Here is a 15,310-nt window from a genome sequence, read left to right as displayed (position 1 = left end):
GTTTTTTGGGGGGTGATACTCAAACTCATGGCCACAGTTCAGGGTAGGAAAGTAGCACAAACACAGAGCAAAATATGAGTCATTCGAATATGTCATCAGTTAGTTTGTAAAACCTTCTCACTCAGAGAAAAAAAATACTAATGTAACTTCATGAAACTTTCCATCAAACCTCAGGTAAGAGGATGAGAGTATGGCTTTGCTGTGGAGTCATAGATGTGAGTGGCGTTGAGACGCCGGCGTGATGTCACCGGATTTGTTGACTTCAGAGGCCGTGAAATAGTCCCAATGTACCATTGTGAGTTCACAATGACATCAGTGCTTTTCAACAGCTACTCTGCCTACAAAAGATGTTTACTTTGGCGCAACTCTGTTGTCTTTGGCGTGTGGACGCTACATATCAATCGGTGGTCCCACAAGCCTCTCGCGGCACACTTGACATGCCGCTTGTGTTGCTGAGTCAACGATGGTGAAGACGGAGTATTTTAACCCTTTAAGCGCTGGAGTTTCACTCAAAAGTTGTGGCTTGAAAAAAAGTTGGGGTTGGAAGTAAATGCACTCATGTAATTTGAATATGATGATGTCACCAGATGACGGCCGGACTTACGTTCACCCGTACTTACGACTACGCCCAGCAGATGCTTATTTTTTTCTAAATTCAATGTCTGGCACAGGAGCACATAGCAGCCCCGCAACGCATATGACAGTTACGGCTGTAAACAGCTTGGTATATAATAGTATTCAACAGAAAAGGTTGCTTAAAAACGCAACAGATCGACATTGTGTATCCTATATAGTAGTACCTATAACCCTCGCGTCAGGCATTTTGAATGGCATTCAATTTACGTTTAATCTGACTTATGACCAGTTGGTCAGAACCAATCCCGGTCGTAAGTCGGATGTTACTTCTATGTAACTTGCACAGACTGTTGTCTAAGCCACTGGCGATACACAGTCATTTCTCAAGCAACAGCATCAGTGTTGTCACTCAGGGCGGGGCCTCCACTCTCCTCACAGTGAATTTTCTTCCCAGCTACGACCACGTCTGCAGGAATTTCTGCATTTTTTCCCACATTCCCACTACTTCCGTTAACCCTTTGACCATGCCTCCATTTTTGCTACGCAACTACAACTGTGAGCAACCACAATTGACTCCCAACTGTCCGCCATCTGCTGGTGTAAAGTAGTAACTACATCAGGCTCCATATTTGCCACTTGGCTTGTTTAAATTCCGCAATGCTGCCTGTTGCAATTTTGCGACTATCGCACTTAAAGGGTTAAAAAGAAACAATTCAGAAAGAAAGTTTTGTTGGTTGCGTAAGTGCGACGCTCTTCTCAGTATTCAAGTATCTGTGGACAGAGTCGGTCAACAACATGACATCACAAACAAACCAGAATTAACATACCGACATGCGTGTTGACTGTACAACAGGCCTCTTGGCTATGTGGTGAGCGTCTGGAGGCAACTCACAGTAAATGTTCTGAGCGCACTCATGTTGACTTGTACAGTAAACAGAAACCTCATACGACATTCATGAAGATGAGCTCACCAGCAGGCAGTTGAAGATGATGTAGAGGATGAGCATCCACATGCTCTTGTAGCTCATGTGAAGTCCCGCCCACAACCAGACCAGGGAGATGAGCAGGAACAGACCGAGAATCAGCGGCACCTCTGATGACCAACAAGAAAATGATACGTGAATACACAGGAATACGGTTATTCTTCCGTCACAGGGCAAAAGGAGGGAGAGCAGGCTACATACGGTTAGCAATGAAGATTTGCTTTCAAGCATTCGAGACAAACAAGCCCTTCGCAAGCGCTTGGTTCATGCAGGTGATCTCCAGGTATTTTATTTGTTCAACAGAAAAGTCAATGTTGGAGCAAATACACTCCAGGCAAACCCACAGGTTGATTCCTTGTCAGACTTTGACAATAGGCATGACATTTTTGAACGCACCCACACGCCAAACTAGACGATCAAAAACCATTATACTTGTGAAACACTGCTTTACATTAGTCAGCTAGTAAAGTAAACAGGCGTGTTGAAGCAAACTTCATGAACGCACACAAACACTTCAACCTCACTTTTTAAGCTCAGTCATGAATACAATACATGAAACAAAAACACCTGAAACATCAATTCACAGCAGGTTGTGTCATGTGATCAGTGATCCATCTTTTCAAGCTCCACCTCCAGAAAGTGGGAAGGATTTAAAACAACCTTGCTGTTTGTACATTGTTCTGGTGCTTGACCTAAGTCATGTTTTTGGAGGATTAACATGTTGTATGAAATAAACTGCTTCCAAGATGCAGTTGAACCACAAAAGAATTGTTGTGAGATGCCTGCAACTGGACTCTCTGCTTATGTGTTATGAAGATTTTGAGGGTTTTTTTTGGGTCAGATTTCATGAGAAACTCTGAAAGCACCATAAAGCAGTTGAGTGACATGAGACTTGCCTGTGTTCTACTTGATAATTGCAAGCTATTTAGACCACAACCAAAGAGCCAATAGGAACGAGAGAAAAGCAACAGGCAACATGAGTCATGACAAAATACCAGACACAGTACAAAGCAGCACGTGGGAACTCAGAGAGATGCAAAGTAGAACAATCCGATATGAGCTGATAAAAAACAGATCAGGAAATGAAATGTGAAAACTGACTGCAGGCCATAAAAAAAGCAACTGCTCAGTGTATTTCTGACTCTGGAATGACTGGGTCGAAATGCCTCGCATCTGAAAAAGCCAAATTACCGGTGTGAAACCTCGGAGTGCTCTGTCTTTGTCATGTAATGGGCAGCTATAACCAGGACAGTCTGTACACTTAACTTCACAAGTAGGCTGGAAACACAGGGCACGGGGCCCATGTTTGCACCCAGAGTCATCACTTAGGTGCCACTTCCACCGCTCTGTCTGCTCCTCATGGCTCCAGGTTGCGACTCTTATCTCACCGAGATGCTCCACTTTATTGCTGCCTGTTTGTTTTCAGCTTTAAATGAGCGTCTTTCCCCTTGAGTTGGAGCTATCACCCAGCACTTAGCTCCTCTCGGCCCCGGGCCAACAGCGGACTTTGGAGTACCTCTTTTTTTCTGCCTCTTTTTTTCCTCCTGCATCTCTCTCCATCTGCCCTCGTTTTAAGTTTCCAGTCATGTAAGCACATTCCAGCCTGTGGACAAGACAGTGCTCCCACAGAAGAAGCAGGTTCCCAGAGTCAATGTCGGCAAACTGCTGACATTCTAGTGTTCTTCTCACCACACAGAGGAAACAAGACAGATGTATCTCTTCAAGCGCACATTATTTGGTGCAGAAAACAAAACACTTAAAGCCACAAATAGGGCATTAAATCAGTCATATTCTCCATGCCTGTCGAGGGACTAGGAGAGGGCTCAGATCTCAACAGGGGAGACTCCAGTTTGCATCTGATCAAAGCTGCTGTCTGCTGTAAGGAAACACACAGGGCGAAGTGTGAATTCAGTCAGGACGGAACTTTAGATGGTGCTGACACGACCATCGCAGAAGTCAGCAGCTATAACTGTAACCTTCTGTGACCGGTACGGGTTGAACAAGCAAAACAACACAGACAGACACGATGTACGTTTGCACTGCCATCAATATATGTAGAGCAAAGTTGTTTATGTTGAGTTGTGCATGTGTCAACTTACAGCCACGAGCAAACCATGGGGTTTGGAGAACAGCTTAGATTCTGGAAACAAGCAGCTCTAACGTTTGGAACAGAAGTGTTTATCCTCGGAGCACGATGATGGGAGGTTAAAGGTCGGATAAATTTAGAAGGTCGGTTGAAGGTTATTTTGAAGAAATAATAATAGCAATGTAAAAATAATGTAACTAACAGACTTCCTAGCAGACCCTCCGCATTGGTCTCGCGCCCTCAAAATCTTAGACTTGGTCTCTGCATGCTCTCGTCACTGTTTCAACTGGGCCTCTGGTGAGGAGGTCAGGACCACAACACTACATGCTGAGGAAGACAGCAGATGACCAGGACGGAGATATGCTATCATTTGCATGTGGAGATATGCTATCTTAAAAAGACATTTGTTTTGTGAAAAATATCTCGAGTGGGATTGTAGTGTCAACATTTTCATTGTCAGAGCAGACAAAAGCATGAGAGAGAACCAACAATCCAAAGTACATGCACATAACGTTGCAAACAAAACTCAAACGACACATTTATTTGTTCCCGTCTGGGCCTGCCATTGATTGATAGGGTTATCGACCACGTCATGCCGGTACTTTGCAGCACATAATGCAGCGAGGATTCTCAAGTGAGTGGCTCTGACTTGTTGGGAGACAAACCCTCTGAAAAGGTTGAACTCAGTGTGAAATACAGGGTTTGTCTACAACACTTCAGTTGACACAGACATGGACAATCTCTTGCTATCAGTGGCTACGCTCAGTGGAAATAATTTAAAAAGAGTTTCAGACTTAGTTTAGAGCAGCACTGAGCTCCTCTGGAATGATGATTGCAGAGGTGCAGCGCAGGTATGTGTGGACAAATGTGCTGGCAGCCACGATGGATTTGGCTGACGTCAGACGTCTCGCTATATCTCACATGGCCCTGTGAATTTTTGCATGTGGGCTTGTCAAACTGGGACTCTCTCACAGGCAGATTAGCCCGGAGCTTATCTAATCGCCTCGCTGTTGTTCAGGACTTTGAAGATGTTGGCATCCTAAACATGAATTATCTGAGTGACAGGTTTGGGGATGATTTTGGACGAGGAATGTGAAGGTCGTGAAGGAAGACCGCAGGAGAGTGTGATGTCTGTCTGTTTCACACTTGCTTTTGTATAAAAGTATGTGAATCTTTTTCAACAGCAATTATAATTGGATTTTTATCAGAGGTAGAGATCAGTACTGTGAGTGCGAACAATGCTGAGATGGAAACGTCCTCAACTTGTCAGGGTTATGAGTGACTAAAATAGAGAAGAAGAGTGGTTGGCAACACCGCCAAAGGAGTGGCACCAAGGGTGTGTGCCTCAGTCAGAGGCCTCCCATTAGACGTTTGCTCGAATGTGTGTGGAAATGATCATTTGAGGACAACCATTCCTTCCAAAGCTGAGCTGGAGGCCAGATGTCACCGATGGGAAGTCGGTCCTGTCACTTATCTTTGGTGCTGATCAGCTAATATCCAGGTGTCATGAGAAGTGTGTGATCTGGTACAGAGGAAACCAAACTGCTTCTAAAGATAATGATGAATGATGGCTGCATCGGCCGGGAATTTCCACAGTTACTCGACTGGTCCAGAGGAACAAATCTTTGCCTCAAGCTGTTCATGTCTAGTTCATAATTGAGGGGACAATATGAGGTCATTAGGTGAACCAGATGAAGATAAAGCTTGTTCTCTTTACTGCAGAGTTGAAAAACAAGCTGAACCAAAAGCACAGTCAGTTTTCATTCTCACGTTACCTTGTGGGTCAACTGCTCTTAAGAAAGACTCAGATCAGAGCTTCTGCCTGTAAGGTGTTTCCAGGCTTGTGATGTTGGGCACCAAAACCAGAGAAAACTCAGCTTCACTTTGGATTGGGAATGACATACTCTCTACATCTGCTAGCAATGGATTTAGCATGCTTCCAAGCCAGCTCACTTTTCTAAAAATGATAGGTAACTAAGATAAACACTGTCTTTTTATTAAGTGACGCGTGTTTTAAGTTCAGACTAAACTTTAAAAGGTTCATCAATGACAAGAAAAAAATGCACCAGAAGCAGCGAAAATGACTTTTTGTCTCCAATTACCAATCGTGGGGGCCACACACGGCGTGAAAGCCAAACTGTTCTCTCTCCAGCCAACTGACACTAATTCAGGCTTTGTCATTGAAAAGACATGACCGAGCAAAACAAGCTTCTGCTGGGAAGAAGTGGCTCTGGTTGGGATTTCACTGTGTGACCGGAATGATGTTTCTTACACCATGATGACATTGTGAAACCCTGCCAAAGTGGACACTTGCACAATGTGGACTCAGCAAGAGTCTTGGTCAGTCAAAAATGTCATCAGCTTTCCACCAAAAACTAGAGGACTAAACATGAGTGCATCACAACAATTGATAATAATCGAACTAACTTTATGTATATATAAACACATATATATATATATATGTCGCTAAACAGACTTGCCTGTGTTGTTGGTGCGACCCCGGTATATGTCATCGTAAGCCTTCCACTGGTGCGTGACCTGGTAGGCGTGGATGAAAACCACCAACACGGTGACCAGACAGATGAGCGGCACCAGGACGGCCGTGCACAGGGCAGCGTAGATGTTTGGGATGAAGCACCTGTGAGAAAATGAGAGTTCATGATTTGCCGGGAATCTGCATGATCCACCAGACACTTCATAAATGGTCAGTAGGTCTTAGATTTATTTATCTTTTGTCTGTAAAGGAGTCTGGAGTTCAGAAGGTTGATGTAACCGCTTACCTCAAGTCTGCCCTGATTGTCAAGAGGAATTGAAAAGGTTTTGATGGTAACTTCCTGCTACTTTTTATTTCTTTCTCAGTCACCTTTCCCCCTCTGCAAATGCTGAGATGATTCCCATGATTTACTCTCAGCGTCTTGTTTGTAATTTGTTTGTGAGACAGAGTCTGTGGGAAAATCTCTCTGTCAACTACAAACATTTACACTGGGGCTTCTCACAAGACACTTTTGTTATAGGTACGGAAATACAAACAGGACTTCCTGTGTGGTGTGAGTTATTGGAGACGGCTAATTGGCATGATGCTAGCCACAACATGGTATGAGGTATTCCAAATAAAAGGCTTCACACTCTCCCAGCAAACCGGCCAGACGGCGAGAATGCAAACAACGTGGCATAAATATGGCCGGGACGTTTTTACTGGGCGCAACGTTTCACACGACTCAAATCCCAGTGGTGATAAAAACAGGATCCAGTGACATAATGTGAAAAAAAAAAAGTTTGGTGTACATTTATGTCAAAGCACCAACGTGACAAGTATTAAAGCAGTCAAAAACTTAGTTCACACACTGTGCAGATATTTCAAGTGAGGACATACTTGTTGTGATATTTTTAGACACTGGTGCCAATACAGTTAAGAACAGCATTTTGGTGAAGCGTCATCTGGGGAGGTGACGTCGCCACCAAAGAAGCGAATCCAGCTGAGCAAGAACTACACTTGAGGCTGTGCATGGAGGTTGCTATATAGTTTATCTGCCAACAAGCAGTTGTCCACACAACAACAATAAACAAAGGTTCCAACATGATGACATTTTGTCTTTCCTTTGAACGAACAATCCATCCGTCCATCTCAAGGCGTTGCCATGTCATCTCTCCCGCCTGGCCTGGAACCAGCCCAAGTGGACTTGCCCAGAATAACTCCAGTCCAGGAGGCAGAGCATCTAGAGGCCAAACCTGTTTCTGTCACACTGACAGAGCTCTTCATTCCACCTCTGAGACAGAATCCTTGCTGTTCACAAGTGTGACTCTAGACAGACAGATCGATCAAGGTGACCGTCTTTTAGCTCAGCTCTCTCTCAAAGAGGGGGACTGTCGACCTCATGTTCACTTGTGCTGAGCATCATCCCACCTGCTTCAGTCGGCGGGACTGTCTTCAGTTAACACTGCATATTTGTCAAAGATTTAAACCTACCACTGCTTTGCTTTCCACCTTCATCAAACTCACTCATGTCAGAATTAAAAAATGAAAAATATTTTTTACTAAGAAGACTAAAAGGAAGAATGGAAGCCTAACGAAAACAATGCAACAGCTGAAACCAAACTCCCAGTGACGCCAGCGTGGATTCTGAATTTACGCAAGCAAAAAGAAAGTGAGCCAAAGCGGTGTGAGAGACAGGGAGGGGGAACGCCTGCGTGTTTACCCTCAAGAAGAAGGAGTTTCAGAAGGCTGCCACCTCATTCCCTGTGAGTGGACGGTGAGACCCTGGGAAACTGAATACTTCTCTGTATCCTTGGAACTCCAATGTATACAGTCAAGAACACACCCGCCCACGGGAAACACACTCGACCTCAGGGAAAACAGACACACCTAAGACTTCCTTCTAATTTTAGCCATGATTTAACTGATGGCCACGTCCCGCATGGAAATAGCCACTTTACTTAAGCAACATCTACACATGCGAAGACCTAGACATCTTAAATCCAAGCGGGTTCTTGAATTTCACTGAGGACTGAGTCTTGGTATGAAGTAAAAGATATTTATATGTGGATCACTCACACAGCTACAGGAACACACACTCTATTTTGTTAAAGCTCCAAGCCCCAGGGCAGAGACTCGGGTTTCTATGAGCACACGCAAACACTGAGACTCATTCATTTATTCATTCAGTTGATTGGTCAAGCCACCTCCTCATATGATGTCACAGGCTCAGGTGTTTTCTGTTTACCAACCAAAGTCTCAAAGGAAACTCCAGCTGCTGAGACTGACTCAAACCAGTTTTGGCCACTTTTATGAGGCCTCTCTTCAGGCGTGACTCGTACTCACTGACTGAAGGAATATTCTCATTATTGTGACATATTTTCAGCGCTGTATACTCACACGTCCCCTTGCACAAGTCCGTACACGGCGTGTATGGTCCAGCCGAAGCCGCCGAGCAGCACAATGACGAGGATGATGATGACCAAGGCAGGAAGTCCCCAGCCCAGCAGGAAGTACAGCAAGTATCGCCGCTCTGTGTGTTCGTCATTCATCACCAGCACTTGCCAGAAGTTCACGGCCTGGAGGAGGCAAAGTGGGAGGAAGCTTCAGACCCAACAAAAACACAATCCAATTCAACAATATTCACCTGGTTCTTAAACGCAACAAAAAATGCTTCATGACTTAAAAAGCTTCAAAAGGATAATGACACAGTTATTACATTGACTAGTCATTTGCTGCCCCATTTACCTAACTGGCCAGTGATGGAGGATCATGTGACTTTCATGCTAGAACATGCAACAGAGTCCTTATTGAGTGGAAGAGAAACAACTGCTGTTTCACTCACTGCAGGAGCGATTCATTGATTTTACACATTTGATCTGTTCGTAACTCATAACTTTCATTAAGTCTTTATCAGTAGAGGATGTTCAGTTCTACGTCTTGGTCTCACTTTTTCGTTTTAAATCAGACTCATCCGCTTCTCCGCCTATTAAAGCACAGTTCTTACTGACAGCAATTGTCCTCTGTACCGACTCACATGAAAGCTGATAAATGATAAAGCCAACTTATAATGGATCTATACGACAAAATGAAATGTAATTACAATGTTATTACAAATACTTCTGTTTCTTGAGCGTTTTAAAGCATGTTTTTGTTTCCCACTGCTGCAGTCTATTATTCGACTTGTAGAATGAGTGCTAACTGCCGGTGGAACACTGCTCACACGAGCCGTGGCTCACTGCAGTCACCAGCGAAGCAAGATTGTTTTTGCGCTTCTCCCAGAGCAACGTCCAGCGATTGGATGGCTGCGCTTCATCCATCCCTGCAAACACCCGCCCGTTATTGATTTGAGCTCTGTTCATAGACTGAGATGGGTTTCTGGCGCCGACTCGCTTCAACCACTTAGCCGAGAGACAAAGAGTTTTTTTCGCCACCTGATAGGAGGGAAAATGAGCCACTTGTGGATCGATGCAGACATGAGGTCATCAGGGGTCGGTTGCTTAGATAAGATGAGCGTAGCATTTTAAATTCATTATTCGACTTACTGACTTTAGCAGGTAAGAAGCAGCAACCGATCTGGTCACTGATACTAACCACAGCACAACAGTTTGCAGTGAAAGTACTCGGTTTGTAAGATCAGTCTGAAGTATTTTGCTGCAGAAACTAACCAGGTTTCTTAGCTCATATGGTGGGGCAGGCCTCGGAACTGGCAGAGGTTCAGGGGAGACCCCGCACTCACAAGTGGTCAATTGTTTTTCCAGAGTTTCCCACTGTAGCTTTAAGACTATTTGAGCCTTAGCCGTCGGTTAAAAGAACATTCTCCAGTGGATGGACAGATATTTAACTGCAGAAGATCAGAATGATGCCACCTTTTCTATGATCTTAAAGCTGATAGAGAGATATATATCCATAAGCAGCAGAGCCCTGTGGAACAGCAGTGAATTTCCCCCCAAAATTTGAGCAATATTCCGGCCAATTCTACTCCACTGATTTCATGCTGTTCTAATACCACATGAAAGTGTCTGCGCTGAAGTCATGTCATTGGTCATCTGGCAAACACATGGCACGGGGGATAAAAACTGTACTACTCAGTTCCAGCACTTCAGCACTGCTGCGGTCAAGCTCGATTAGCTTTTTCAAAGGGCTAATCTCATTGTAATCCACCAATAATTACATATGTGCCAGGACAGATTAGATCCACTAGGTAAACAATGATTTTGTTCACCGACAAACGTCACTAAGTCTGGGACATGGAGGGGTGATGGAAACAACGCAAGCGGCCACTTATGCAAGAGGGCAGTATGACAGAACACCAGATTATAGCAGAACACGCAGGAATCAAATGTCTCAGGTGGCATACTCAGCACAACGCTATGACGTAAAGAGGCATGACTTACGTAGAAAGGTTGTAGTCAGTACTTGAAATTGCTGATCTCTCAAAGTCATTTAAAGTCCATCTGATGGATTGACTTTGTCTCATGTGTGATTTACACCCAGTGACCTTCAGTTTCGGTCAGTTTTTGAGTTGAAACTAATGTAAGCACCGACCAGGTATTTTATCTCTAAGCACTCAATGTTTTAATCCTCGATGATGGCTATTACATCTCCAAAAACTGTGTGGTGGGTTGAGGTCTCTCTAAGTGGTACCAGTCTGATTCACCAGATTCTCATCTTCATTTTAAGCCCTGATGAGAACCCCAATGTACTCACACTTTCATTTGCTTCATATGAAAAATTCTTCCTCTAAAAGAAGGGCAGAGAGAATGGGAGCCCTTGCAATTGCTAAATCATGGAGTTCAAAAGTTTGTATTGACTCTTAAGGCTCATACACGCTCCCTTTACGTAAGAAATCGCACCCGTGAAAACATTGATACCGTCACCTGATCACATGCTTCCATGTGTTCTTTTCGTCGGTATTGCTGTTCACCAATTTATCCACCAGAGGGAGCAGCCCAGAGTCAAAAGTTTATGACAACAACAAACTCCAAAACCAACATGGCGACTGAGAAAGAAGTGTTGATCATGTGCCTCTTGGTGGTGGCCGGTGAGGCTGTTAAATATATCATGACTGGAGGATGGAGAATTTCCACCATTGTTATGTCTTCTTCATGTCTCATTAGAGCTACATATCGGGTAGTAACAACAACACTGCCCCCATGGTATCTGGTGGTACTGCTCCGTTTTGTTTGTATCCATAAGCTTTGTGGAAATGTTCAGAAATACGTACGAAATGAACGCAGAGCACGGACAGAAAGCTCCCTCTGTATCCACAACTGTACGTTGAGCGTAAAGGGGCCTTTATTTGTCTATGTCATCATAAAGCCATTTTTAGCTTATTGTAAAGTAGTGTTTTTCTTTGGGGGGGGACAAATCCATGAAAAAATTCTATTATTTTGCAACATAATCTAGTAGTAAAATTGAGCAGTAGATCACTGATGTTAGCTCTGCTACATGCCTGTGTCTTCAACCAGCGTCTGACAGCGACATAAACACGTCAGACATTCAAATGAGCAACGTTGTCATTACCTGTATCAGCATCCAAAAGAACTGGCTGAGGTGGAAATAGTGAGAGAAGAGCGCTAGAGTAGCACAACTGTCTTCAGAAAATACTCGGGCACGGAATATTGACACCAGGAAGCAGATCTGTTCAAAGAGAAAAACACATTGAAACAGAGTATGTTAGTACTGAAACAAGTTTGGAATCACAGTAGCAGCTGCCATATTTGGGAAACAATGGTCTTCACTATTCCTTCAAGCTCACCCCATGATCATAAATGTCAGTAGAACCTGAGCCTAGAGGTTGTTTTCTAAGGTAGGCTGCAAGAAGCTCAGTCATCCGGAAGAGACTAGAGTCGAGCTTCGGCTCGCGGTGGAGCCGGTCAGGTGATTTGGACATGTTCTGTGTGGCAAACTAGGGGAACACATTCACTACATTTTCAGTCCATTCTTGTGTGAAAAATAGACAGAAGACTGAAGACGAAGGTGAGGCAAACGGCCTTTAGGGAGCGCATGTTTTCAGTGTAGAAGTCATTGAAGGAGAGGCGGGAATGTACAAGAGCAAAATCCAATTTGTAACTCTGGAGGCAGGACAAAAAGATAAAGCCATGAGTGAGCAGAAAACACTGCGGCACTTATCCATCCCTGAGCTTCATTAACCTTTGGTGCCGACGGAGCCACGCTGTTATTATATAACCTGAAGAGATCGGGAGTGGACCTGAGGTGGTGCGGAGAGATGTGAAGAGAATGATAACTTGATGACAAACCCTAACTACATTACACACAGAACAGCTATTTCTCTTCCGCCATTACTGTCAGTGCTATAATTTCATGAACAAACTAGACATTGTGCAACATTTTGGGTCATTTGATTGGCAGAACGGCGCCATGGTAACGTGGCAAACCAACAACACCGGTTTTGAAGTGGCATTTGAACATGAAATAGGTGCGTGTGTAAACACCGAAACCTTTATATTTAACTGCTCACTTTGGGGATTCTATTCCTGGATTCTCCATGTCATAATCACACTGGGGTTTAAGGGAAATCCTGCGACGCCCTCCGAAAGAAAACACGGATCATGACTCAGCTTCCAGTTGAACCACCATGCCTGCGGGGCGTGGGTGGGTGGGATGTCACGGGAAGGTAACTTCTGTCCAGGACACTGCCGGGACTCTGAAAGTGCTGAGGGTTTGTGCTTGTTTGGCAGACGGTGGCTCTAGTGGGCTGAATTCACAGTGTGAGACTCCATCTGTGCACTGACAGCTACATTTGTTAGTGAATAACACGCAGCTAGAAGCAACCAGGGTGAGAATATATGGGAATTTTTGTTTGGTTAAGGTTAAACAAAGCTAGTTCAGACATGGACAGGAAGAAGAAGAAGAGCGGATCGTCTTGGAGGCAACAAAATCTGTTGGATTGTACAGAATCTGAATGGTGACACACTAAAGATGAGTAAAAAAAATTCCACTCATATCAAGAAATAAAAGAACAAATATCCTCTCCAAACACTGGCATCAAAACTTTCCAATTCAGGTCAATGTTGGAGCTTTTGTTGCACAACTTTCATCGTCCTTTGAAAGCAAATGTAGCGCACATTATAACAGGAACTGAATGCCAGAGGAAAGAATCAAGTTCCATCTGGTTTTGTGTTGTGTAACCACGGACTTGCTCATGAAAGGAAGAAAGGATATTGAATATATAAAATAATGCTGACGATGCAGAGGAACTACATCATGCCAACGCCAGTCAGAGGTTGTGCTCCAGGTCCACGGCATCGTGATGAGCAAGATGTTCGAATGAATAATGTTCCTGACTTACTGTTCAGGCCTAAACTAGATATTCTGACGTTTTCTCATCATATAAGATCATCATACAAGAACGTTCCAGAGATCTAAATGACAAATTAGAAAACAAATTAAATTGCTTTAAAAACTATTATTCTGTCTTTAGCTTGGAAAAAAGGATGATGGAATCATTTCAACACATAACAGGCTGAGATGAAGACATGAAAATACTCCTGGATCACTGATTTAACTTGTAAAACAAACAATTCAAACAACCCAGTACAAACAAATGCCAATGTTTATACATTGTGCCTTTAAGCCACAATGTCAAATAAAAAACAACTGCATCCATTTATTCAGTTCCCAGAGAAGTGGCAGGTCCACATCAGCACTGACGCCACGATAACCTTCCCCAGGGTTATCAGGGCCAAGAGGTGTGATGTGGAATCAGTCGTCCTTTGGCCCTAAAACTTTTCTCCATTTGATAAGACAAAGGGAGCTGAGCTGTCGAGATCCTGCGGCTGGCAGAGAAAGACACTGGGAGGGACGGGACTCTCCGCAAACATGAGGACGGAGCTTGTGTTATGTGACAGCCTGCACATTCTAGTGTCTGCGGGAGCAGGAAAAACAGGTTCTGATGGCTCATCTAGATTCAGCAGGAGTCTGACCAAGAGGATACTGAGAGGAAGGTGATTTCAAGAAAAGATGTGGCTTGTAAACTGCGACTCCTTTGTGTGTTGAGGTCAGAGGTCAGTAGGAGGAATAGAAATGACGTGAGTTAGCGACTCTCCTGGAGAAACAACACACTACGTACTAGTTTTTAAAAGACAGACTGACTTTGATTTCTGTTTAGTTCCATAGCTCTTGTAAAAATTGTGTTTTTGTTTGGCCCGCAACTTAAATTGCAGTTTGAAATTTGGCCCCGAGCGTGACTGAGGTTGACCTGCCTTTATCCAGAGGGCAAAGCAGCATCTACTTTAGATGTTTTAGGGCAGTTATATGAGCACTTCAACTCAGTCACACATAGGTCACAGCTTGACTGCGGGATAAGCCTGGATCTGTGTCAGTCGAAACTGAGAGGAGAGAAGACGCCGCCCAACCACTTGGCAAAACCACCAAGCTGTTTGTTTTACGTTCACTTTCTTTGTTTTTTAGCGATGCAATATGCAATATTTTCATTCATGCTGCCAAGATCATGTGAACAACTGCCTCGGACTTAAAGCAGCAGATCCTTACAGCTGGTGCATCCAGCACATCATTTGAAAAAAATCTGTGACGTCGGCTCTCTGCATGTTGAAGAGGTCAAGCAACAGTTTCACACAAACTAACACTTGTTACCACCTCGCCATAGTAATAAAGTTCAGATTCCGTGGCGGAATATATTGGTGCATAAATGACAACATATTGTTTCTATCGTCCCAATAAAACGGCACTTGAAGTAGAAGATGAAGAAGAAATGCTGCAGCAGCACATCACAGTGGAGAAACGACTGTTGTGTCCCACTGGTGGCTGCTGCCCTCATTCTCCTGTGGAGTTCAGCGAATGATCGATTTTCATGTGCTGACGCTTCCAAAGCTGTGTGGCTAAAAATAGCATCAGCCTGATGCATTACATCACTAAAAGAAGGGGGCCTGAGCTGTCAGCCGTCCAGGCGATCCATCTGGTCTTCCGTCCAAAACACTTGACCTGCACCTCTCCCTCCTCCTGGCTTCCTCACGCTATCTTCCTCTATGTCCCCCCCAAATCTCTTGACATCCTCTGCAGCACCCCAGTCTCTCTACCCCCACGTCTCTCCTTCACCTCCCCCTTCTCTCTAACAGCTACCGGTCTGATCTAGCTTGCTCCAGCCTCAGCCTGCACCCTTTCCTCTTAAGCCTTTGTTCACATAAAAACCATAGAAAATGAAAAAAC

The 15,310-nt window shown here is 44.1% G+C and overlaps 1 protein-coding gene across 1 annotated transcript in view; it reads right to left on the bottom strand.

Annotated features, from left to right (window-relative positions):
• The window catches only part of adgrv1 (adhesion G protein-coupled receptor V1), an 83,035-nt gene that overhangs the window by 4,919 nt on the left and 62,806 nt on the right, over positions 1–15,310 (bottom strand). Inside the window, 4 exon segments of the mRNA XM_053870340.1 lie at positions 1,548–1,669; positions 6,126–6,283; positions 8,519–8,697; positions 11,645–11,761. Coding sequence (XP_053726315.1) covers positions 1,548–1,669; positions 6,126–6,283; positions 8,519–8,697; positions 11,645–11,761 — 576 coding nt within the window.

This window comes from Synchiropus splendidus, chromosome 7 (assembly GCF_027744825.2).
Source record: "Synchiropus splendidus isolate RoL2022-P1 chromosome 7, RoL_Sspl_1.0, whole genome shotgun sequence".
In the NCBI taxonomy this organism is placed as follows: Eukaryota; Metazoa; Chordata; class Actinopteri; order Syngnathiformes; family Callionymidae; genus Synchiropus; species Synchiropus splendidus.
This window is presented reverse-complemented; position numbering and strand designations above follow the sequence as displayed.